General features: G+C 41.8%; 2 protein-coding genes across 2 annotated transcripts in view; both read right to left on the reverse strand.

Annotated features, from left to right (window-relative positions):
- Window positions 1-2,817, reverse strand: part of dchs2 (dachsous cadherin-related 2) — a 42,848-nt gene extending 40,031 nt beyond the window's left edge. The window contains 14 exon segments of the mRNA XM_034187770.1: window positions 877-939; window positions 941-981; window positions 984-1,113; window positions 1,115-1,207; window positions 1,209-1,399; window positions 1,402-1,609; window positions 1,611-1,699; window positions 1,702-1,764; window positions 1,767-1,796; window positions 1,799-2,138; window positions 2,141-2,371; window positions 2,373-2,525; window positions 2,527-2,610; window positions 2,737-2,817. Of these exon segments, the coding sequence (XP_034043661.1) occupies window positions 877-939; window positions 941-981; window positions 984-1,113; window positions 1,115-1,207; window positions 1,209-1,399; window positions 1,402-1,609; window positions 1,611-1,699; window positions 1,702-1,764; window positions 1,767-1,796; window positions 1,799-2,138; window positions 2,141-2,371; window positions 2,373-2,525; window positions 2,527-2,610; window positions 2,737-2,817 (1,797 nt within the window).
- Window positions 2,818-10,970: 8,153 nt separating this feature from the next.
- Window positions 10,971-21,290, reverse strand: plrg1 (pleiotropic regulator 1). The gene is given in 18 exon segments (XM_034187413.1): window positions 10,971-11,356; window positions 11,445-11,492; window positions 11,494-11,636; window positions 11,715-11,835; window positions 11,837-11,855; window positions 12,560-12,668; window positions 13,035-13,074; window positions 13,076-13,138; window positions 14,264-14,365; window positions 14,475-14,624; window positions 18,891-18,983; window positions 19,110-19,205; window positions 19,298-19,376; window positions 19,506-19,599; window positions 19,698-19,751; window positions 20,589-20,725; window positions 20,815-20,921; window positions 21,136-21,290. Coding segments are annotated over 18 exon segments (1,524 nt in total). The 5' UTR covers window positions 21,145-21,290; the 3' UTR covers window positions 10,971-11,296.
- Between the last annotated feature and the right edge of the window lie 1,725 nt (window positions 21,291-23,015).

The raw sequence follows: 23,015 nt of genomic DNA on the forward strand, positions 1-23,015 counted from the left end.
CATTAAGATGTAACAGCACCAGAACTTAAGCTTTTTTGTCCCTTAGTATTGAGTTACAAAAAGCAAACAAAACAAGCAGCTCTGCATCCTCAACAACTTTATCTAACCTGCTTTTGTCAATGTCTAGATAGAGTTTAAGAAAAATACACCAAAAAGCAGTTTTACCACAACTTTAACTGCACAACTAATTGACTCCAGCCTTCCAACTATGGTTCTGAACCATACCTGGTTTCTGATGGCTCTCACCTGTTTCAGGCAAACCAAAATGTAGTATTTTGTTTGTTTTACCCATCTGCCAAGAATAAGCAATTTTAAACTTTATAGACAATTGAAAAGCAAAAACAAAAGTTATCATTCCCTGGTGTGGCCCTTTGCTGGAGTAAGCAGGTATAGAAAATGAATGAAAAGCAAAGAATATAAAATTTATTTTCTTGACCTCTCGTGGTCACCTGCAGCACCTTCACAGCCCATAAGGGAGCAACAGACCGCACTTTGAGGACCCTGATGAAGCCTGCTGCATGTCCAGCAATATTGCACTTTGACTTTTCACATGTACTTTATATAGACATCAAAGGTCAAGATCAGAGGAACATGTTCATTGACTGTTATATGTCAAACACTGCCAGTATGATTCAACATGGAGCCAAAACCTGAATTTACAAAAAAATGTTTAATATGTATGGGCATTTTGGCTGCTTTCAGATTTAATTTTAGATTTTCTATTACAACTAGACTCTTACTTGAACACCAGCTTCCAAAGGATCTATCTGAGTATCTGCACCCGTTTCCAGATTGTTTTCCAAACACTTGCGCACGTGGATGTCAAAAACATGAATCATGTCAACATGTGAACAGATAACTTATACTTCAACATACGTGCAGGAAGCACTTTCTGACTTCTCCGTGTTCTGGGATAGACACGTTGTACAGCTGCTGCTCCAAAGACAGGCCCGTTGTCATTGACGTCCTCGACCAGTACGGTGCTGTAGCTGTGGATGAAAGCGCTGGTTCCCCTCCATCAACTGCCACAACCAGGAACCACACCTCCGCCTGAGTCTCTCGGTCCAGCCCGGCTGCTGTGGTGACCAGGCCGGACTTTGGGTCAATACTGATCAGGACTATTCTGATTGGACTCGAGGACAGAATATATGATGTCGGAGTTCACGCCATCATCTGCGTCTCGGGCCTGCAGTTGGATGAGGGAACCCTCCCGGAGGAGCGTCCTCGGCTATATGGACGGTATACACGTTCTTTTCAAATACTGGAGAGCAGTCATTGGCATCAGTGACCTTCAGGAGGAAGTCCACCTCGCTGCTCAAAGCAGGGCTCCCCAAGTCTGATGCCAACAACTTTAACTGGTACAAGTCCTTGTCTTCCCTGTCCAGCTCTGCGTTTACCACAACGCGTACAGGAAGGCATCCGTCTGCTTCAGGGTGAACTTCCCATTACTACCCAGGAGGGTGACTGTGACCATCTCTTCCTCCAGATCAGGATCAGACACGGATATTCGCGCGACATAATCCCCAACAGCTGCTGCCTCTGAGACGACGGCATCTCCAGTCTCACTGAGGAACAGAATACTGATGGTGGGACTGTTGTCATTGATGTTTGAGCACCCTGATGCTCACGAAGGTGTTGCTGTACTCGGGCTGAGCACCGTTGTCTCTTGCTCTGACGATCAACTCATGGAAACCCGAGTCTCAAAGTCCAACTTTTTGTTGAGATAAATCACACCTGTGGTGTCATTGATGGAGAAATATTCGACTGATCACTTTGACGCTTGTTAATCTCATAGTGATTCGGGCGTTGTCGCCCAGGTCAAGGTCTGTAGCTTGGACCTGACACACAGTAGATAGGATGGGAGCATCTTCGCCTACTGAGGCGTGAAATTCAGACTGGCTGAACACAGGCGGGTTGGCGTTCTCATCCAAGACCAGGATGTTCACCTGAAGTCTCCCCGTCCTGGGAGGGATTCCACCATCGAAGACCTCCACAGTCATGGAGTAAGACTCCCTGGTTTCTCTGTCCAGTTTATTGGTGAGGATGAGGTCCAGGCTCACGTGGTCCTCAGAGGCACTATGATACTCCAGCTGGAATAAGGCCACCAGCTGGCTCTCTGTGATTCTGTAGCCCCTGGATACCCAAACTCACCCTCATCTTGGTCTTTGGCACTTTCAAGCTGAAACCGACTCCCAGGGGGGCTCAGTTCAGATATTTCTAATGTGATCTCCCTGAGGGAAATGCAGGTGCCGTGATCGTTCACATCCTCCACCAGTATCTTAACTTTGATCATCTGGCCTGTGAGGGTGGCAGCCACAAACTCGTACTTGTCCGTGCGCTCTCTGTCCAGAACCACAGCCGAGGAGATGATTGCCAGTGTCCGCGTCGATCTCCAAAATCCCTGAAGACGTAAGAGTCTTGCTCTCGGAGATGAAGAACCCGCTGCTCGGTTGGCTGAGAACCGCTCCGAGGTCCCCCACGATGGTTCCGGAGGGCAGACCTTCCTTAACGAGCAGCGTCAGGTGTGAACACCTGCGCCAATGACGGCGCGCACAGCAGCAGCAGCGCGTGAAGGAACAGCGCGGCGGCCGTGCGGGTGAGCCATTCCTCCTTTACACGTTCACGACGCTCTGTTCTGACCTACTACACGTCTCCTCCAAACTCACGTTTTAAAATGCGCAGCAGCGGCGCGTTTATGTGCGCAGGAATGTTTCCAGCAGCCGTTCTCCATCATACATCGTCCAGCGTGTTACCGCAGGAGCGTGTGCGTGTGCGCACCCCGCACCGAGTGACGCCACGTCCGTGGGATTCCCTCATTCAGCGTGATCTTTACTGCGCCGAATGGCACCGCACCACAGTGCGCCAACAACCGTGCGTAATAACCTCCTCCTGCTCCTGCCAGCGCGGATCAGCGCCATCTGTGGCTCAAAGGTAAGGAGGCCGAGAGATTAAGCATACAGCATACAGCAACTAGTAGTAGTAGTAATTGTTATTTTATAAAAATCTGTTTTTCTGGAAGGACAGGTATATGGGCAAAAAAGATGAAAGATATATGGAAAAAATATGCAGAAATACTCGTAGTCCTAATAATAATTATTATTATAAATCAGTTTTTCTGGAAGGACGGGTGGATATATGGGCAAAAAGACGAAACACATATGGAAAAACATACAGCAATTACTACTAATAATAATAATGATAGTACTAATAATTGTTATTTTTATAAAAATCATTTTTTTCTGGAAGGACAGGTATATGGGCAAAAAAGATTAAACATATATGAAAAACCATACAACAATTACTATTACAAGTATTAATAATAATATCATTTTTTTTTTTCTTTTTTGTTTTTTTTTTTTCTGGAAGGACAGGTGGGATGAGATCCCAGAACCTTCTTGCTCTGGAAGAACAGTCCTGTCCCTTTGTTGATCATCAAGGTTTATATTATCCTGGCTCGCTCCAATGGTAAAAAGGAGTAGTGCAACATGAGTGACGCCTTCACGCCAAGATGCTAAAAATAATCAACTTCATCTCAAGACACTGAGAAACATGAATTCTGTTCAGTTTATTCATATAGCGATAAATCACAACAGAACTGCCTGAAGGCAGCAAGGCCACACTGGCAAGGAATCCCTCCATGAGATAATACAGAAACTGGGAAATATCTATTACTGTACTTTTATATTTTTAAGTTGTTCTTTCATCAGACCAAAGTAAGACCCTTCGGCTGCTCCCTGTTTGCACTTGGGGTCGCCACAGCAAATCCACAGTGGATCTGCATGTTGATTTGGCACAACTTTTACACCCGATGCCCTTCCTGCCGCAGCTCCACAGGATATGGAGAAATGTGGCAGGGGTGGGGTTTGACCCAGGAACCTTCAGCACTAAAACAAAGTGCACTAACCACTTGACCACCACCCCTGCGTTCTTTTCATCAGATACTATACTGGAATCCTGGAGTCATTTTATGTAGTAAAAAAGCATCAGAGGGCTGGTGTAAACCCTGTGCACGCTGAACACACACGACCTCATCATGACACCACTTATATCAATCAATCACAAATATTTTGCTGATCAGTATAAATTTTAGATCGTCTGGCAGAATATGTTTTCTGCACCATTTTCTGTTGGCCTTTGAAAGAATCTCCAAAAGTTAATCAACTTGAGATATCTGACCAAGTAATATTCCTTCCAAAAATAGGAAGCCGTCGGTGATGTTTGGCTGTGCATCTAACCTCCCTAAATATGAAGTCTGTACAAAAAGACAAAACAAAAAAACAAAAAAACAGCTCATACTGCAGTTTGAGAAACACAGTCAGAGTGTGCGAATCATTCAGACGAGATATTGTATCACTGACTGAACTGTATCAGTCGACTTACGCCAAAAAAGATGCTTCAGTTTTAAGTTCAGAAATCGCTGCTGTTACTGTTTATAAAAGCTACTGCCATTAAATTTTATTATGTATTTGCAAGTGTGCCACTGTCCACTCAAATTTGACCTCATATTGATTTGAAAATATTGAGTTTTCTGAAACGCTGTTCACTGTGTTTGCGATGTTCAGCTTGTTTCAAATTTCAAACTGAAATCAGTTTGTGAAGCTGAACTGTATCTTTAGTGTGCAGCAGATAAACAATCCTTCAAATGGTGATAGAAGCACCAAATTCAGCACAAATACTCCTTAGACATCACTCTTTGAAAAGAAAAAGAAAAAAAAAAAAACTGACTGCCACTTGAATTTTCAATAGGCAGTCAGGTAGGGGTCAGTTGAAGAATTACACAGGGTTTTAAAATTTAAAAGATGCTCAATCATATTGAAACTACACCACATTCTTTGTCTGAACATAAGGTTTCAAAAAGGTATAGTTTGAACTATCTATGAATAATGTTTTGGAGTTATGGGGTAAAAACAGCAAGAATGCTGCCCAAATGGTCAGGTTTCAGTTTGTACAGGGGTCAAAGTTTAAGGTTGCTTCAACTTTGGTAAAACGTGGTGCAAATTATTGGTTGAAGTAATAGAATTACATAAATGGAACAGTTTTGACTAGTTGAATGTTTGGTCTCCAAAGTAAAGGTCAAACAATGGTCGACATCCATTGAATTCTATGACATGTGACATAAGTTACCCTGTAATGTGATAACAGGACACATGGTGGAAACTATCCTCTTTAAAACCATATTAACTCAACCAATAATCTGCATCACTTTTTACCAAAGTTGAAGGACAGACTGGCGTCCTCTCTAGCTTGTACCACATATCACGCTCTATGACTGTTGGGATAGGCTCCAGCCCCCGTGACCCTTAATTGGAGTAAACGGGTATGAAAAATGGATGGATGGATGGAATGAAGCAACTTATGTTTTCTGTCCTGCCATGGCTCATCTCTCAGCCCCACCATGTCACACAAAGATCTTGATCCACACACACATTTCTCAAGCATAAAGGAGGATAGCATGTTCTGTTTGTGCTTGCCATTCATTTTTTTTTCTATATTTTTGTAAATTTTCTAAAAACGTACAACACTGCGGATGAAATGATAAAGTATCAGCAGAAATCAAGGGTGCAGTTCAAACCGATAGTTTGAGTGAGAAATAAACCAAAGGACACAAGAAGATAGTTAACAATCAAGATATTTTGACAGGCTTTGTCTTTGTTTAAAATCTTTTTGCGATCATTTAACAACTACCTACTTTTTTGCTTTCCTTTGTGGTAAATATTACAACTTCGACTGTCAGCCTTGTAACGCGGAAAAAAACCTTTTAAGATGGGTGCAGTGCCTCTAGTGGATGGTTTAACATTCATTTTAATGGACGTATGGAAGTATGTGGGCAGTGATGGTTACACTGCTTGAAAAGCAGAGATAGATTTATGTATGTAAATGAAGCATAAATGAGTGTTAGGACTGATTTTAACCTGAACACTGGGTACTGATTGGCTAAGAGCTCTACAAGTCCATCAAGTTGTGGCACAACGGTGGGGATGTCAAAAGATTATTTTGGTTGCAGAAAAACTTCTCTTTTTTAACTTACCAGATATGTTAAACAAAAACAAGTACTTGCAGTTATGTTGTAAATGTGTTGAGTCTTGGAGAAAGTCTCAAAATTTTGAAACATTTTAGTTTGCAGATGCCAGAACCTGACCGCAATAATGAGGACTGTAATCCTGGGCTTTGGTGGACCTCTTCTGGGACCTGGCTGCATGCATCCTGGTAATGTTGTCACCCCAGCAACAGATTTAACCTTGAGAGACAAACCTGCTTTTGTCCGAACAGGTTGGTTCAGTAACTGTTCAGGTCACAAACTGTGAGACGTTCTCCTTCAGCAACACCGGGATTCTCTATTAGATCTAATAGTTACAAAACTAAAAAAGAAAGTGGGGAAATGCCACCTCACATAATGCTGTCCTACCAGTGGGATGACCAGGCACTCGTGCAGAAGATTTACAACCACCTCATAGAGGACGGGCTGCCAGTGTGGATGGACATCGAAGGAGGGGGTGAAGGGAAACATCGACGACTCGTGAGTCCTCTGTGGTTTGTTCACGTCACACTGCAGCTGTTCTGGAGATACGTGCCCTTTATTTGTTTTTTGTTTTTTCCTTCTCATGATGGCTGCAGGCTGTGAAGGAGGCTGTGATCATCTTGCCCCTTCATTACCGCAGCCTACCAGGCGTCCCGCAGCTGCAAGGAGCTGAACTACGCCGACAGCAGGGGAGTCATCATCGTGCCCATCATGCTGGCCAGCGAGCGGCTGGGGACTGATCACCGCAGGCCTGCTGTGGCTCGACTTCAGGTTTAATATACTCCTTCAGTGACCAGAAGACAGCACTGATTACACACGTTACAAAACCCAAAGTGTTTCACGGAGGAGAGAGAAAAACGTTTTCTGATTCCATTTAGTCCAAATCTTTCATTAAAGCTACAGTGTGTAGTACTGTGTCACCTAGTGGTGATGTTGCAGATTGCATTATGCCTGTGCCAGTCAAGACAGTGAAGACAAAAGAACTAGTTCATAAGCCAAGAAGCTTTTTTGTGAAAAACTTAAAAAGGACTAAATCACACTTTTCTGCCTCTGTAAAATGTTAAGGTTGGCAGCTAGAGACAGAGGACCAAAAGAATAAGGTTGATACAAGCGGCAGAAATGAGATTCCTCTGTTGGGTATCTGGGCTTGTAGTCCTGGACAAGGTGAGCTCAAGTGTCTGGGAGGGACTCTGAGTAGAGCGCTGCTTCTTCACATTGAAGAGAGCCAGTTGAGGTGGTTCGGGCACTGGTGAGGATGCCCCCGGCTCTTCTCCTTTAGGGAAGTCTTTCAAGCATGTCCAACTAGCCCTGGGCAAGACCCAGTACATGCTGACTTGGGGAAACACCTCAGGATCTTACAAGTGTTACAGGACTGGCCAAGGACTAGGAAGTGTGAGTTGCTGTCCTGCCACTGTAACCCGGACCCCGGTAGCATTATAAAATAAGTGAGTGACCTCTCTGTCACTCTTCATTGACCCCTACCTGACTGTAGCGGCCCTCCTGGGACAGCCACCATACACTTTTGCGCGACCCATGGTTTACTAAAGCTTGATTTAAAGTGTTATTTAGTCCCCTTCAGTGGTACAGATTGGGTCAAAGTTGGCTTCATGCTCAAGGACTAAATAAGAGCCATCTGCTCATAAATGACCAATCTATCAATTTCATGTACTACAACCTCCGGCAAAATTATGGAATCACCGGCCTCGGAGGATGTTCATTCGGTTGTTTAATTTTGTAGAAAAAAAGCAAATCACAGACACGACACAAAACTAAAGTCATTTCAACTTCAGACATGGCAACTTCAGACCAAGCAGAGGGGAAAAAAATATGGAATCACGAAAAACAAAAGGCCGCTCCAACACATTACTAGTATTTTGTTGCACCACCTCTGGCTTTTATAACAGCTTGTAGTCTCTGAGGCATGGACTTAATGAGTGACAAACAGTACTCTTAATCAGTCTGGCTCCAACTTTCTCTGATTGCTGTTGCCAGATCAGCTTTGCAGGTTGGAGCCTTGTCATGGACCATTTTCTTCAACTTCCACCAAAGATTTTCAATTGGATTAAGATCCGGACTGTTTGCAGGCCATGACATTGACCCTATGTGTCTTTTTGCAAGGAATGTTTTCACAGTTTTTGCTCTATGGCAAGGTGCATTATCATCTTGAAAAATGATTTCATCATCCCCAAACATCCTTTCAATTGATGGAATAAGAAAAGTGTCCAAAATATCAACGTAAAACTTGTGCATTTATTGATGATGTAATGACAGCCATCTCCCCAGTGCCTTTACCTGACATGCAGCCCCATATCATCAATGACTGTGGAAATGTACATGTTCTCTTCAGGCAGTCATCTTTATAAATCTCATTGGAACGGCACCAAACAAAAGTTCCAGCATCACCACCTTGCCCAATGCAGATTCGAGATTCATCACTGAATATGACTTTCATCCAGTCATCCACAGTGCACGATTGCTTTTCCTTAGCCCATTGTAACCTTGTTTTTTTCTGTTTAGGTGTTAATGATGGCTTTCGTTTAGCTTTTCTGTATGTAAATCCCATTTCCTTTAGGCGGTTTCTTACAGTTCGGTCATAGACGTTGACTCCAGTTTCCTCCCATTCCTTCCTCATTTGTTTTGTTGTGCATTTTCGATTTTTGAGACAATTGCTTTAAGTTTTCTGTCTTGACTGCTTTGACGTCTTCCTTGGTCTACCAGTATGTTTTGCCTTTAACAACCTTCCCATGTTGTTTGTATTTGGTCCAGAGTTTAGACCAGCTGATGTGAACAACCAACATCTTTTGCAACATTGCGTGATTTACCCTCTTAAGAGTTTGATAATCCTCTCCTTTGTTTCAACTGACATCTCTCGTGTTGGAGCCATGATTCATGTCAGTCACTTGGTTGCAACAGCTCTCCAAGGTGTGATCCACTCCTTTTAGATGCAGACTAACGAGCAGATCTGATTTGACACAGGTGTTAGTTTTTGGGGATGAAAATTTTACAGGGTGATTCCATAATTTATTCTTCAGAATTGAGTGATTCCATATTTTTTCCCTCTGCTTGGTCTAAAAAGTAACCGTTACTGACTGCCACAACTTCTTTCCCTGATTTCTTAGTGTTTCTTAAAGCCAGAAAGTTGCCATTTGACATGACTTTAGTTTTGTGTCATGTCTGTGATCTGCTTTTTTTTCTACAAAATTAAACAACTGAATGAACATCCTCCGAGGCCAGTGATTCCATAATTTTTGCCAGGGGTTGTAGTTATGAACTGAAAGGCTACATAGGGCCCTCAGTTGTCTACGCCTATTTCCCAACAAAGCAGTTCTTAAAACTGCTGCTTTCAGTTTGACATTTTACAATTTTTTGCCCCATCATGCTGTCACTCGTAAGTCACATTAAAGCTTTTACTCTTCTTGAAATCTTGTTGGAAAATAGTGAAAACTTGAATCTTCTCATAAAAGTGAATCGGTACTCTTCATTTTTCTTTCTAGAAATGTAGATCAGGACGAGGAGCACTTTGAAATGTGCATCAGGTCTCTGGAAGATGAGATCATGTTTAACGCCAGTCACCTAACAGCGGAGGAAGCTCAAAATACAGAGGCGGAGCAACCAGAAACACCAGCTGAAGAAACCAGGCCGAGCCTTCCGCCACGCCCACACACAACTCTACCTGACCGACTCAGGTGCATCTCAGCTTTTAAAATACAAGAACAATATCGACTTTGGTGAAAAACGATGAATAAACCTGTATGATGCCACATTTTCACAGATGAGATGATCTACCCGCCAGGTGAAGCTGGAAATACAGTGACGCTCCACCAGAAACCAGACGATCGCTGTTACTGGGAGGAAATTAAAGGATGTGGCTACAAGTACTACAAGAATGTTGTCACCAACAGGTTCCTGGGCAAGTACTGAAACACATCTCAATTTTTTTTCTTTTTGGAATAGCCCTTCAAACAAAACCTATGAATTTAGCTCTAGTGGAAAATTAAAGCCAATGCTTAATCTAACCTGCAAAGATGTAGCAAAGTGTAGCCTACAGTAGCACATTTAATCATGATCCATGAAGTCTGTGTGGTGCTAGTGCATAGAGCAGGTTTCAAAGACACACGGAGGCACACCAAGCTCTTACTGAGGTGACCTTGTGCACCAAGTTTCACTGTGACACATGAAATGTTTGTCAAGATATCGTGTCACGTACACAAGGTCACAGGCACCTGGCACCCGGTATCCACAACCACGTGAAACTTGTCCAAGCTTTAAGTGAGGTGACCTTGTTTAATCACGTTTAACCTCGTTACAGAAGTTCAAGTTATCATACACTAGAGTTAACACTCTGCCCCCTGGTGGCCCCAGTTAGAATAAAATCCATTGTTGAGTTTGAGGTTTTAGTGGAGACCTTGTACCAGCTTCCACTTTGATACAAAGTCTTTGTTCAGGCATCATAATCTGTGATTCTTCCCACTGCAGGCTTTGACCCCAGCACAGACCACGTGCATGCGGAGGTCAGTCGTCCTACGGCTGAAGAGTGGCTGCTGTTGGTGGACCAGAAAGACCAGAGCCACCAGAGAGCCGTCATCATCAAGAACAAACACTCGGACAGATTCTTGGCTTTATTGGACTGTCAGCATACAGTGAAGATTGCAAATGGTTTTTTAGAGTAACAGGAACGCAACTTCAATGGGGGGGGGGGGGGGGGGGCTAAAAGCGGCAATATCAATCAAAAGTCACAAGACAAAACCAAAAACGTAGTGGAGTTAGACAAGGTCCAGTTTCATCAAGCACAGCCGCTTGAAGTGTCACGATACGTTCTTTAAATTAAAGGGGGGGGAAGCAACACATAGACTAACCAGTGAGCAGCAAAAAAAAAAGTTCTATGTTCCAGCCCTGATGATGAACTACAATGTGTGTCAACTCTGGGGTGATTTTGTGTAGCAATGCAGTACTGTGACACAGAGGTTTGGGTTGTTTGTTTTTTTTTTTTGGTCTAAATTTATACCATGAAACCTAATACTGGTACCTACCCAAGTGTGGTCCTGTGCAGCTGTGAGAAGCTTTACAGAACAGGAAAAACAATAAACAAACCAAGTGGGGATAGCAGGTGGGGAAATTTAAAAAGCTTCTTGTTCTATTGAGTATATTGGTGCCTTCAGGGAAAGTGTCTCATCAAAAGCACTAAAGAGCAAAACAATGGCATGGCTACAAAAATAAGTCTGGTAGAAACAAAATTTTTACGATTGTGACAACAAAATAAAAAAAATTAAATAAAAATTAGAATCTCTTTCTCTTGAGTATTTCTGGTTTCCAGTTGATGGGATGATTTTCTTCTGACTGCAAGAAAAAAAGAAAAGAAATCAAATTATACTTTTGCTCACACACACACACACACACAAAGTAAAGATGTCAGCGTGCAGCTCACCGCGGGTGTCTCCTCTTTGTAGACTTTGATGGTCTTGTCAGCTCCGGCGGGTGATCAGTCTGCTTTCAGAGCGGTCAAACACACAAGCAAAGATCCCAGATTCACTGTCCAGAGATCCAGGCTGCACCGCCGCGTGAATCCGCTGGAAGTTGTAGCCCGTCCTCCAGTCCCACAGGGGATGGTTCATGTCGGCTGCAGATAAAGCGTGGGGAATTAAAATGTTTCTAATCAAAACATCTGGATCACAGATCCCCATCTGGACATTCGTACCTCCAGACACCAACACGCCGTCAGAATTGACAGCCAAGTGTTTAATAATCGCCGGTGGTCCCGATAGGTTCTGGATGAAGTTCCCCTCAGGGAACATCCACTGCTTGATGTTATCAGCTGAAACCGGAGGCAAATGTGTATCTGTACCATGACAAATTGAGAGACAAACCAGATCATCAGTCACAACGTTACTAATAACACTGATCAAAACTCTTGCATGGACTTTGAGAACTGTTTACGATATTTTTGGGGGTGCTGAATCCAAATCTGAGCTCAGATTTCCTCTATCACACACATGATTCACTCATGAGTTTGACACCACTAATCATGTACAAAGGCAGCTTCAAAAACAGATTTTAAACCAGGTTCGCAAAACAGCCGTAATACTGCTTATGGCACTGAAGAGGTGTGTGAGACTGCGGCTTTTGCTTCACTGCTTGATATGAGAAATATGCTTTCATATCTCAAAATGTGATGTGATTGATAACAACTAACACCAGATTGAACATCCCCAATTACCCCAAAATCTGTAGAATAACTCCAAGAAAGAGAAATTGTGTTGACCAGTGTAATCAGGACGACAGCTGCACCCGCTGCTACACTCACTGAAGATAAACAAAAATCCTCCTAAACATCAAAATTAAACATTTAAATTTGGAATTAAAAGCAAAACCAGCAAATTCTCAGATTAGAAAAGCAAATAATGTCTGATTGCCAAACAACAACAAAAAAACACACACAAAACACAAATGACCCATCACTGAATGAATGATATCTATCTAGAAGCCATTTCCTGTTTAAAAAAAAGTACAACTTATTTTAGGAAACTTTTTATTTTTTCTTACTGTCTGGGGTGCAATACCAGAGTTCGGACAGACTTCTTGTGGTTGGTCAGAGTAGTTCTGGTTTTCCCTGCGATTAAATCCCACAGTCTGATGGTCGAGTCATGGCTCCCTGCAAAATGTCAAACCACTTTAAGCTCAAAGCCAAACACCAGCGCCCGTGAAGGTGAATCATTACTGAGGCACAGAACCAGTGAAGCTGCACCACAGATGGACGACAGGTGCAGAGAGCCGCTCGCTTTTATATATCAGGTACACAGGAATAACTTGTCGATATTACAGAGAGAAGTGAAGCTGTAGCCTCAGCTCCATCCTGCTGCCACGCCCATCTTTACATCATTAACCATCACTATGATGTCATCACTAGCACAGCCGTGCCCTCTAAATTAACTGCAGTTAAGAAGCTACTACAAGCTTTACCAGACAGAATCACCAAATGATTACAGAGCGCAGAAGAACTGAAAACAATCGAGTTTACCGGTGACGACTTGTGGTTCTGCAGACTGACATCTGACCGTGTGCCACTGTGTTGTGGTGGCCTGTTAGCGTGTACACATTAGCCTTCGTCCTGATGTCCCACACCTGCACACAAACAGGAAACCAAATACTGTCAGTCACCAAGCACCCACTAAAACATTTCTGACTGCAAACAGGAGACCGTCACAACCGGGACCGTTACTAAAAACCCACGTTCCTCCTCACGCAGCCTCAGGGGTTGCCAGTTTATTAATAATACTTCAGTACAATTTGTTTATTTATACAGTGCCAAATAACAACAATGCTGCCTCAAGACACTTCGCACAAATAAGATCAAACCTTACCAACCCCCTGAGCAAGCATACAGGCGTCGAGAATAAATTAAAGTTTTTTAATAAATATATTTTACTGAACTTGGCAAATAAACTAAATCAAACCTCAAAAATAAACTAAAGGAAAAAATTGTGGGAGTGGCAGGCAGACAGCAAAGTAAGACAGCTAGGGCAAGATTATCGCCGTTTCATTCCCCACTACATCACGGGGAAATGTCCTCAGGTGACAGATGTTTCACGTAATTAATTGGAGGCTTCCAGTATTGATGGAGCCTGTCAGAGCCTGTGTACTTAAATTTTTTTCCCCGTTAAACACCCCACCCCTACCCCCACCCACACACAACAAGACATCAGCAACCTGGCCTTAATTGAAGGTGGCAAAGTGCGACTTCAAAAGTAAGCAAAAATTCTCTTGTGAGCAAGCAAAGAGGTAATGACACTCTGTTGAGTCGCCAACTGTTGATTTCAAACTGTTACAAAACCTCTCACAGTCCGCCTGCAGTAACTTCAATAGCCCACTAGAGAGTGGCAGCTGACACTTTGGGAACACTGCTTGAAATAATTTCTCATCTAACATGCAGATGTTCATACACAGATTACTTTTAGATTTGTACAAATTTTAAATCCTCCAAGGTTTCACACTCCAGTGATATGTCCTGATTCAACATGTGCAAGAAAATACACCTGATCTGGAACAGCAGGTTAAGGAGATACACAGCGACTGTTGTGAACATAACGTGTCCCGTCTCAAGAGAGGTGCATGAACAGTCTCAGAACCAGAGCGTAAAATTATGGCTTTGTGTTCGTCATGTGTTCTTCTGAAACTCTTCTTCAATACACTGAAAATTTGACTGACACAAGGAGCCACTTCAACAGGATGCTGGTAGTGAGCTCTTACCCTCGCCGTGGCATCTCTGCTACACGTCATCAACACGTCTAAGGTTGGATGTAGATCCAAATCGTACACGGCACTGAGATGGCCGTGGTAGTGCCTGATGACCTAACACACAGAGTGACATCATCATCAAAACCAATTAATCCACAAACCTGCACGTTAGAAGTTTATCAAATGACGATTATTACACTTTGGGACACAAAGATGGTCTTACTTTGTTGTATTCGAGATCCCAACACTTGACCTGCTTGTCTTCTCCACAGGAGAAGAGGTATGGGCTGCGATCGCTGACCGCCACGCCACGAACTGTGCTGATGTGTCCTGTCAGGGAAAGTTTCAGCTTCCCACTGGCCAAGTCCCAAATCTGTGAAGAAACACAAACTTCACATATTTAAAGCTTGTATCGCAGTACAGACAAAGGACTGAGATTACATCAGAACTCTTCAAACAGGCAAAGTGCAGCATCACTGTTCAATATTGTGATGACAACACAACTCGCAATAACTTAAATATTTAGACAAAAGCCTGTCATCCGATGTAAGCTTTGTGGCCAAGCGAGTCAGTAGAAGACTTAAAAACAATGTTTAGATTTCAGGTCTAATGCCCCATGCCAACTGTGATCAGCTGACCTAAAATGGATAAAGAAATACCACAACTGGAGCCTATCCCAGCAGACATTGGGTGAGAGGCAGCGTACACCCTTGACAGGTGCAGGGCAGACACATAGTGTTCAGAATAATAGTAGTGCTATGTGACTAAAAAGATTAATCCAGGTTTTGAGTATATTTCTTATTGTTACATAGGAAACAAGGTACCAGTAGATTCTCACAAATCCAACAACACCAAGCATTCATGATATGCACACTCTTAAGGCTATGAAATTGGGCTATTAGTAAAAAAAAAAAAAAAAAAGTAGAAAAGGGGGTGTTCACAATAATAGTAGCATCTGCTGTTGACACTACAAACTATTATGTTCAAACTGCATTTTTTTTTTAGCAATCCTGTGAATCACTAAACTAGTATTTAGTTGTATAACCACAGTTTTTCATGATTTCTTCACATCTGCGAGACATTAATTTTGTTGGTTTGGAACCAAGATTTTGCATGTTTACTAGTGTGCTTGGGGTCATTGTCTTGTTGAAACACCCATTTCAAGGGCATGTCCTCTTCAGCATAAGGCAACATGACCTCTTCAAGTATTCTGACATATCCAAACTGATCCATGATACTTGGTATGTGATATATAGGCCCAACACCATAGTAGGAGAAACATGCCCATATCATGATGCTTGCACCACCATGCTTCACTGTCTTCACTGTGAACTGTGGCTTGAATTCAGAGTTTGGGGGTTGTCTCACAAACTGTATGCGGCCCTTGGACCCAAAAAGAACAATTTTACTCTCAGTCCACAAATTATTTCTCTTTAGGCCAGTTGATGTGTTCTTTGGCAAATTGTAACCTTTCTGCACGCCTTTTATTTAACAGAGGGACTTTGCGGGTGATTCTTGCAAATAAATTAGCTTCACACAAGCGTCTTCTGTCACAGCACTTACAGGTAACTCCAGACTGTCTTTGAGCATCCTGGAGCTGATCAATGGGTGAGCCTTTGCCATCCTGGTTATTCTTCTATCCATTTTGATGGTTGTTTTCCATTTTCTTCCACCCGTCTGTTTTTTTTTTTGTCCATTTTAAAGCATTGGAGATCATTGTAGATGAACAGCCTATAATTTTTTGCACCTGCGTATAGGTTTCCCCCTCTCCAATCAACTTTTTAATCAAACTACGCCGTTCTTCTGAACAATGTCTTTAATGTCCCATTTTCCTCAGGCTTTCAAAGAGAAAAGCATGTTCAACAGGTGCTGGCTTCATCCTTAAATAGGGGACACCTGATTCACACCTGTTTGTTCCACAAAATTGACAAACTCACTGACTGAATGCCACACTACTATTATTGTGAACACACCCTTTTCTACTTTTTTGTACTAATGGCCCAATTTCATAGCCTTAAGTGTGTGCATATCATGAATGCTTGGTCTTGTTGGATTTGTGAGAATCTAGTGAATCTACTGGTACCTTGTAACAATAAGAAATATACTCAAAACCTGGATTAATCTTTTTAGTCACATAGCACTACTATTATTCTGAACACTACTGTAAAGAGAGACCAACACATTCACACGCTCATACAGACCTACGGTCGGGGGCGAAGTTAGCCTATTTTTAGGGGTGCTCAAGCACCCCTATATATATATATATAGTACTATTACTAAAGAACCTATTTCAAGCTTTATGCCAAAATATGTATTACAAGAACACAGTAATTTGATCATCTCCCCTTCTTGGGCAAATGGTTCAATCCACAAAGCGCACCTACATTCATCTCTCTCTGTCCATCTACAGCTGTGTCTGCTCTGGCATGTGTTTGTGTCGCGTGGTGCTACTGTGGGTGGCGCTCATTTAGCAGAGGCGCTGTCCTGTGAGCGCTGGTGGTAACCTCGCACAGCCGCGCTGTCAAGTGATTTTTGCGAGGTATTTATTCAGTTTATGTCTCTGAATGTGAAGAGCAAGTGCAACTTTCGGAAAAGTGCTTATTTTAGTCACCTAGCTACCTATCGCTAAACACATATACTGCTCTACAAATTAGTGTGCGCTGTGCGTGGTCAAACATAAGACTGATTCACTGTTTTTTTTTTTTTCCAACTAAATCCTCTTGTCATCTACTAAATGGTGCTCGCCCTTCAATCTGTGTAGCTTCCATTAACAAATCACTCTCCTACATCAAATACTATGTAAACAGAACTGACCTTAAATGCTTAGTTAAAGTCCTTAACTAAGCATTTCAGACTTAAGACAGTAAACTTTACCACAAAGTTTAATGCACAGCATGATAATAAGTGAATAAATTAAATTCCTGCTAAAAAGGCATAAAATCATAAAACTGATTTTGTATTTTATTTGTTGGCAGTAAGTGGCAAACCAAGCCTGCAGTGCAGTGATAGATAGAGCATTTTTTTCAAAAGCAAAAAAGCTTCAGGTGAGGTTTGTGCACTCTATAGACCTTACGTGAATAAGGGTAAATTGAATGTGTATCAGACTGTGGAGGTGTCTTACTTATGTTACGGTATGAATTTTGACTTAAGTCACACATTTTTATTTTTTTTTACTTTTAAGGACTTCACTAGATCTTGTCTGTCCTTTCTGTGCTTTGCTGTTAATTCAATAAATAATTCATATTCATATATTTCTTATCCTGAACCCATTTATGTGCAGTATACCATCTGTGTTCTCCATCCAGCCTTATAGTGGAGTGCTGCTGTAGCTGTGCTAAACCAGGTCCTCCTGCACACGGCACTAAACCTCACTGATCATAACAATTGCAAGTACTGTATTTTTATGACTTACAACGTGGATGTACGTGCTGCCAGAAAAACCGAGACAATCAGTTTGTACAATAAATAAATGAATAGCCAAAACTGAAACACAATCTAAGTAATGCCTAAAACTGTCTAAATGTAATTGAAAAGTGATACCAGGGTGAGTGTTCTGTACTAAGTACTATGACATAATCTGTTATGTTGAAATAAAAAATCTTCAATAACTATAGGCTCATAAGACTAATATAAAAAGAAGGATAATATACTTTACTCAGCCTCTGAATATTTCAGTTGCAATTACTATTTGCCCTGACCACATTAGGAGATTAAATTATTTGTTATAATAACTGCACCAGAACGCAGGAATTTTATGTATGGGCCGTTATCCATTGCTAATATGCGTTTTTTTTTTTTTTTTTTTTTTAAATCATTCTGACAATGAATGCAGCTTTTACAAGCAATATTTTCATCTGAAATCATGGGAAATTGTATTTCTGGACATCTAGATTTTAAAAATTTTAAAAATGTGCTAAGCACCCCTAAAACTGGAAGTCTAAAATTGCTTCTGCCTACAGTCCATTTAAAAAGTTTCAAATTTGCCTATTCTGCATGTCTGTGGAAGTAGGAAGACAGAGCACAAGGAGGGAACCCACGTGAGCACGGGGAGAACATGCACACTCCACACAGACAGCGTGGAGTTTGCAAATAGCGTTCGCCCATCTCTTAGGACCGACTGATCCATGTTCAACTGCTGTTCACATGGAACCCTTCTCCACTTTGGCCTTCAAAGTTCTTGTTTGAAAATTTACTCACAAAATTCCTCTTAAAAATTTGAGTTGATTTCGGAATGTAGGGACCCAATCATGAAAGTGATGGAGTCTACATTTGTTAATCAAGGGCCATAACTCTGGTAAAATGGGCCCAAATTGAACAACAGGATAATATGCGTACTACCAAATTATAGCAAAGACTTGCACCAAGTTTCATGGAATTTCCCCTAAAAATGTGAGAGGAGTTGATTTCAGAACACTTATAACCTTTTTGGGATGGACAGACAGAAATCGCCACAACATAATTCTCTTTCGGGCCTTCGGCCAGCGGGCCATAAAAAGGTGCTTAAACTGCGTTGTGAATTATACTTCAGAAAACATGGTACATATGGTGTCAAAACAGAGCATCTCAGAGTGAGCACACTAATGTAGACAACTCAAGACAAAGTTTTTGTCATGTTGCCGTCATTCGTAGCTTGACTCACCTTTATGGTTCTATCAGCAGAGCCGGTGACAAACCACTGGTTCCCAGGTTCCACAGCGATGGACCTCACCCAGCCAAGGTGACCGCTGATGACCTGTAACATTAAAGCCACATTACTAAAAAGCATCAGTGTACACCGGCAAAGGAGGGGGGAGTGGGGAACACATATACACACACACACACACACAACAGAGAGAACTTCAAAACTTTTTGAAGTTACCCGAAACAGTTTCCATGGTGGATGCCACTGAGGTTTAGGCATGACTGGTGCTTTCCTCATGAGTGAGTTTCTGGTGCCGCCTCCTTCCATTAGAGACTACAATACAGATAGTTAGCAGGTCTCATTATCCCCATCATTTTGCACAAAGGACAAGCGACCAATGACCAAGTGAGAGAGTGATGACATACGACAGCACTTGATCTCTCGGCTCCTCCTACGTGTCTGTGGATCTCAGCGACGCTGGCTGCAGTGCGACTCGCCTCCTGCCTAACAATAAACAGCACAACAGCAGATTTTAGCACATTAATGCATTTTGACAAAAAACAAGTAAGTAAATATTACGTAAACCATTTCCTTCCTGAATGTTTTTTACTGTGTGCAACTCAGAGGTGTTACCTGACTTGTGATGGTGGTAAGGCCAGTGCAGTAGAATGGACTCCTGCCTCACTCGGGTTCCTGTGCAATGCTGTATCAGCGGTCAGAGCCACTCCTACAAAAATAAATTATATACAAACAATGTTTGAGTAACACTCAATTAGTTCAGCACGCAAGTTAAGAACAATAGGAGGTGTGCAGCATTGTACTGACCAGGTCCAGATGGATAAGCATAGGTACCAGTGATCAGGTACTCTGGGTCGTCTACTGTAAAAACAAAAATAAAAGATGATGCCAACGCAGTAAACAAATTTGACACCATCTGCGCTACTGAGGAAAAAATAAAAAGTCCTACTTATTTAAATACAAAGAAAATTATACAAATTACACATTTTTCAAAGATTATCAGTTTACCTCATGAACTCAAGAAGCACTCACCTATTTGTTCGACACAGCAAGAAACTGAAGACATGCGTCTTTAGTTGGCATATATTTATATATACATGCGCACACACAGCATGCAGAAAGTATGCACAGCGCTTCACTTTTTCCACTTTATGTTACAGCCTTTATCCAAAATTGAGTAAATTCAATTTTCTCTCTAAATTTGTCTCATCTGACCAGAGAATTTTGTTTGTCATGGTCTGAGAGTCCTTCAGGTGCCTTTCTCGATAGGTCACATGACTGCAAAGACACGCCGTCTCCAATAACAACTGTCCTTGCACAAACGCTCCAAGTAAATTATAGGAAGTGGTTACAGTTACAAGTAACAACCATAAATCTTGAGCTATGCATACGGCAACCGCTGTATCTTATGTTCTGTGACTCGGTGCTTGTTGCCAACTCTTCATTAGTATAATGTTAAGTATTCCCGCTTGTCATGCGAGAGACCGGGGTGTGATTCTGGAATAGGGGAGAACAAGACTGTTTTTCTCTCCCTTCAGCCAACATTTCTTGTTTAAGTTATTCTTTGAGGGTGAGGGAACTTAACAATATCCACGGCCTAAATTATAACAATAGTTACAGCAGTTGCCATTCACCAAAAATCAATCATAACACCACCTTCCCATGGCAGTGGATCCTGCGGAGTTACTCTGTTCTTACCTGGCTGTGTGTAGTTCTGGTGAACTTGAATGCTGTTGGAAATCTGTGGAACTCTGTCTTTTCCTTCTTTCAGGACAGGCATGTGTAAAACGGCATTATAATCCGACTTCAGTTTTACAGCCATCTTCAACTTGTGACTGGAAGTACAGATAACAATCTCATGTTAAAATCCCTCCTGTAACAGCAACTCTGCAGCACGTAAAAAACAATATTAAGTGAGACTGACCTCTGCTCGTCCAGAGCCACTGGACTTGCCTGATCGGACACGAACATATCATGAGTTCTTTTGAGAGACCTGAAGACCAAAGTGTGGACCGAGTGCTTCTGGACATCCTGTTGATTTATATATATATATATAAAAAAAAAAAAAAAAAACACAAGAAAAGAGTCTGACAGACACAACATTCACAGAACATTCGTCTTATTTAATCATGCCATAGCGTTATGTTCCAGCAATTAGCCGGGCCCTGGTAGCACATACGCTGGCTAGCCTGCACAGGAGCGGGCACAAAGAAATCCCGCTGAACGGCATCTATGTTTCACTTACCTCAGTCATTGTGGTAGAAACAAAAACACGGCACCAGAGAAAGCCGCTAATTACCGGTAATTATAATCAGAAATTATGCTACGATTTACGACAGTACGTTTCTGTGCGCTTCTTCTTCTTCGTCTTCTGACGAAACTCGGCAACGCGCAGCTGCTGCTTCTTCTTCTGTCAAGTTTATTGGCGGTTTGCAAACCGACATGATGCATTACCGCCACCAACTGTTTGGGTGTGGAGCATTAATGGAGTCTGACTTGCATTAATAAGGAAATGAGAGATAAGGGAGGGGAGAAAAACAGGTGTGTATTGGGGGGGGTGTTGCACTGTACTACATTCTATCGAATAATCGTGTTCCCTTTAAATATGCAATTACATGCTTCCAAGCAGGTGGTGTAAGTGTAGAAAAAGAAATCCCAGCATTGGTCTGTCCTAGCTCTCTGACATCGTCTAATAGAATTCTCAGCTGTCTGGTTTATGTTTAGCACTCTGCTAACACATGCTCAACAGTCTCCCTTCCACTGCGTCTCAAACACCGCCCGGTTTCATGTTTTCCAATGATGTTGAGTGTTTGATTTAAACCTGTGACCTATTCGTAGTCATGTGATTACTTCTTCTTCCCTGCGACTCCATCTCCCGTCTCTTTGATACAACCTGTCCCCGAATTTTATGTAAAAAACCTACTTCCTGTCCCATTGCTTTTGTCATGCTTTGTTTATTTCTGTCTTGATGATTGTTTTGATTTTAGATTCACTGATTGGAATGTTGATCTGTATTTCTGATCTCAGAGCTGCTTTTGCCAGCTGATCTACTACTTCGTACTTCATATTGAAATATTCTGTTGCTGCACTTTAAATAAGCTTTGAAGAATCTCACTGATCACTGGTCTGGCCTGCAAACAGATTTACCATCTGAAATGCTGAGTAATGCTGCCGTTGAATCTGCAAAGATGACATGGTGACTGAACTTCACCTCCTCTACCCACCACAGTGTGAGCAAAAGTTCAAGCAGTTCCACAGAAAAGACAGCTGAATGATCTCACAGTCTTTTTATGATTGATTTATGAAATTGCTGAATATAAACCGCTACTCTTGTTTTTCCTGTAACTGGATCTTTAGATCCATCTGTAAATATGTGAATCACATCCGTATTATTTCATATTAAGGTACGACTGAACTAGACCATCCATCCCACCGTACTTATTATTTTCCTTTGAAGGTTTCTCCATCTCAAACTCTACTTGGGGCATAGGAAAAAAACAATGGGGTTACAACAGACAACGGTACTACACAACTATGTGTTAACTTAGACAAGCCTACTTTCCTTGCATAACTATTTCCTGCCCAACCAAAACTATTTGACTTAATTTTACCATGCTCCCGTTATGGGTTTAAAACAGATTTGGTAGGACGTGTCTGTTTGTGACCCTGTAAATTTGTCCAGTACCACACAGATAAATGGAGATGCCTCAAGGTTAAAGGTAATTCCCCAACCTCTACCTGAAGATCTGGGATTGATGACGTCCACAACATACACGGAGAGCCTGAGCTTGTATCACATCTGGTATCTTTCTGTTTTAACCAATCTTTGCATCAATATTCCATATTACACTCCAAATATGTAATATGATGGGTTACCCAACATCGCTACTACTGCACCCAAGAAAATTAACTAATACAGCAGCAAACGATTATATATATATATATATATATATATATATATATATATATATATATATATACCGTAGTACAACAGTAAACTGAGTGAATAACTTACTGCATTTTATTTGCAAACAGACAATCACTGATATGATCGGAGTTTATCTGGAGATGACAGATGATGAAATCACTATTTGATTATTAGCATTATTTGCTGCATGATTTCAA

This window comes from Thalassophryne amazonica, chromosome 15 (genome assembly GCF_902500255.1).
Source record: "Thalassophryne amazonica chromosome 15, fThaAma1.1, whole genome shotgun sequence".
Lineage (NCBI taxonomy): Eukaryota > Metazoa > Chordata > Actinopteri > Batrachoidiformes > Batrachoididae > Thalassophryne > Thalassophryne amazonica.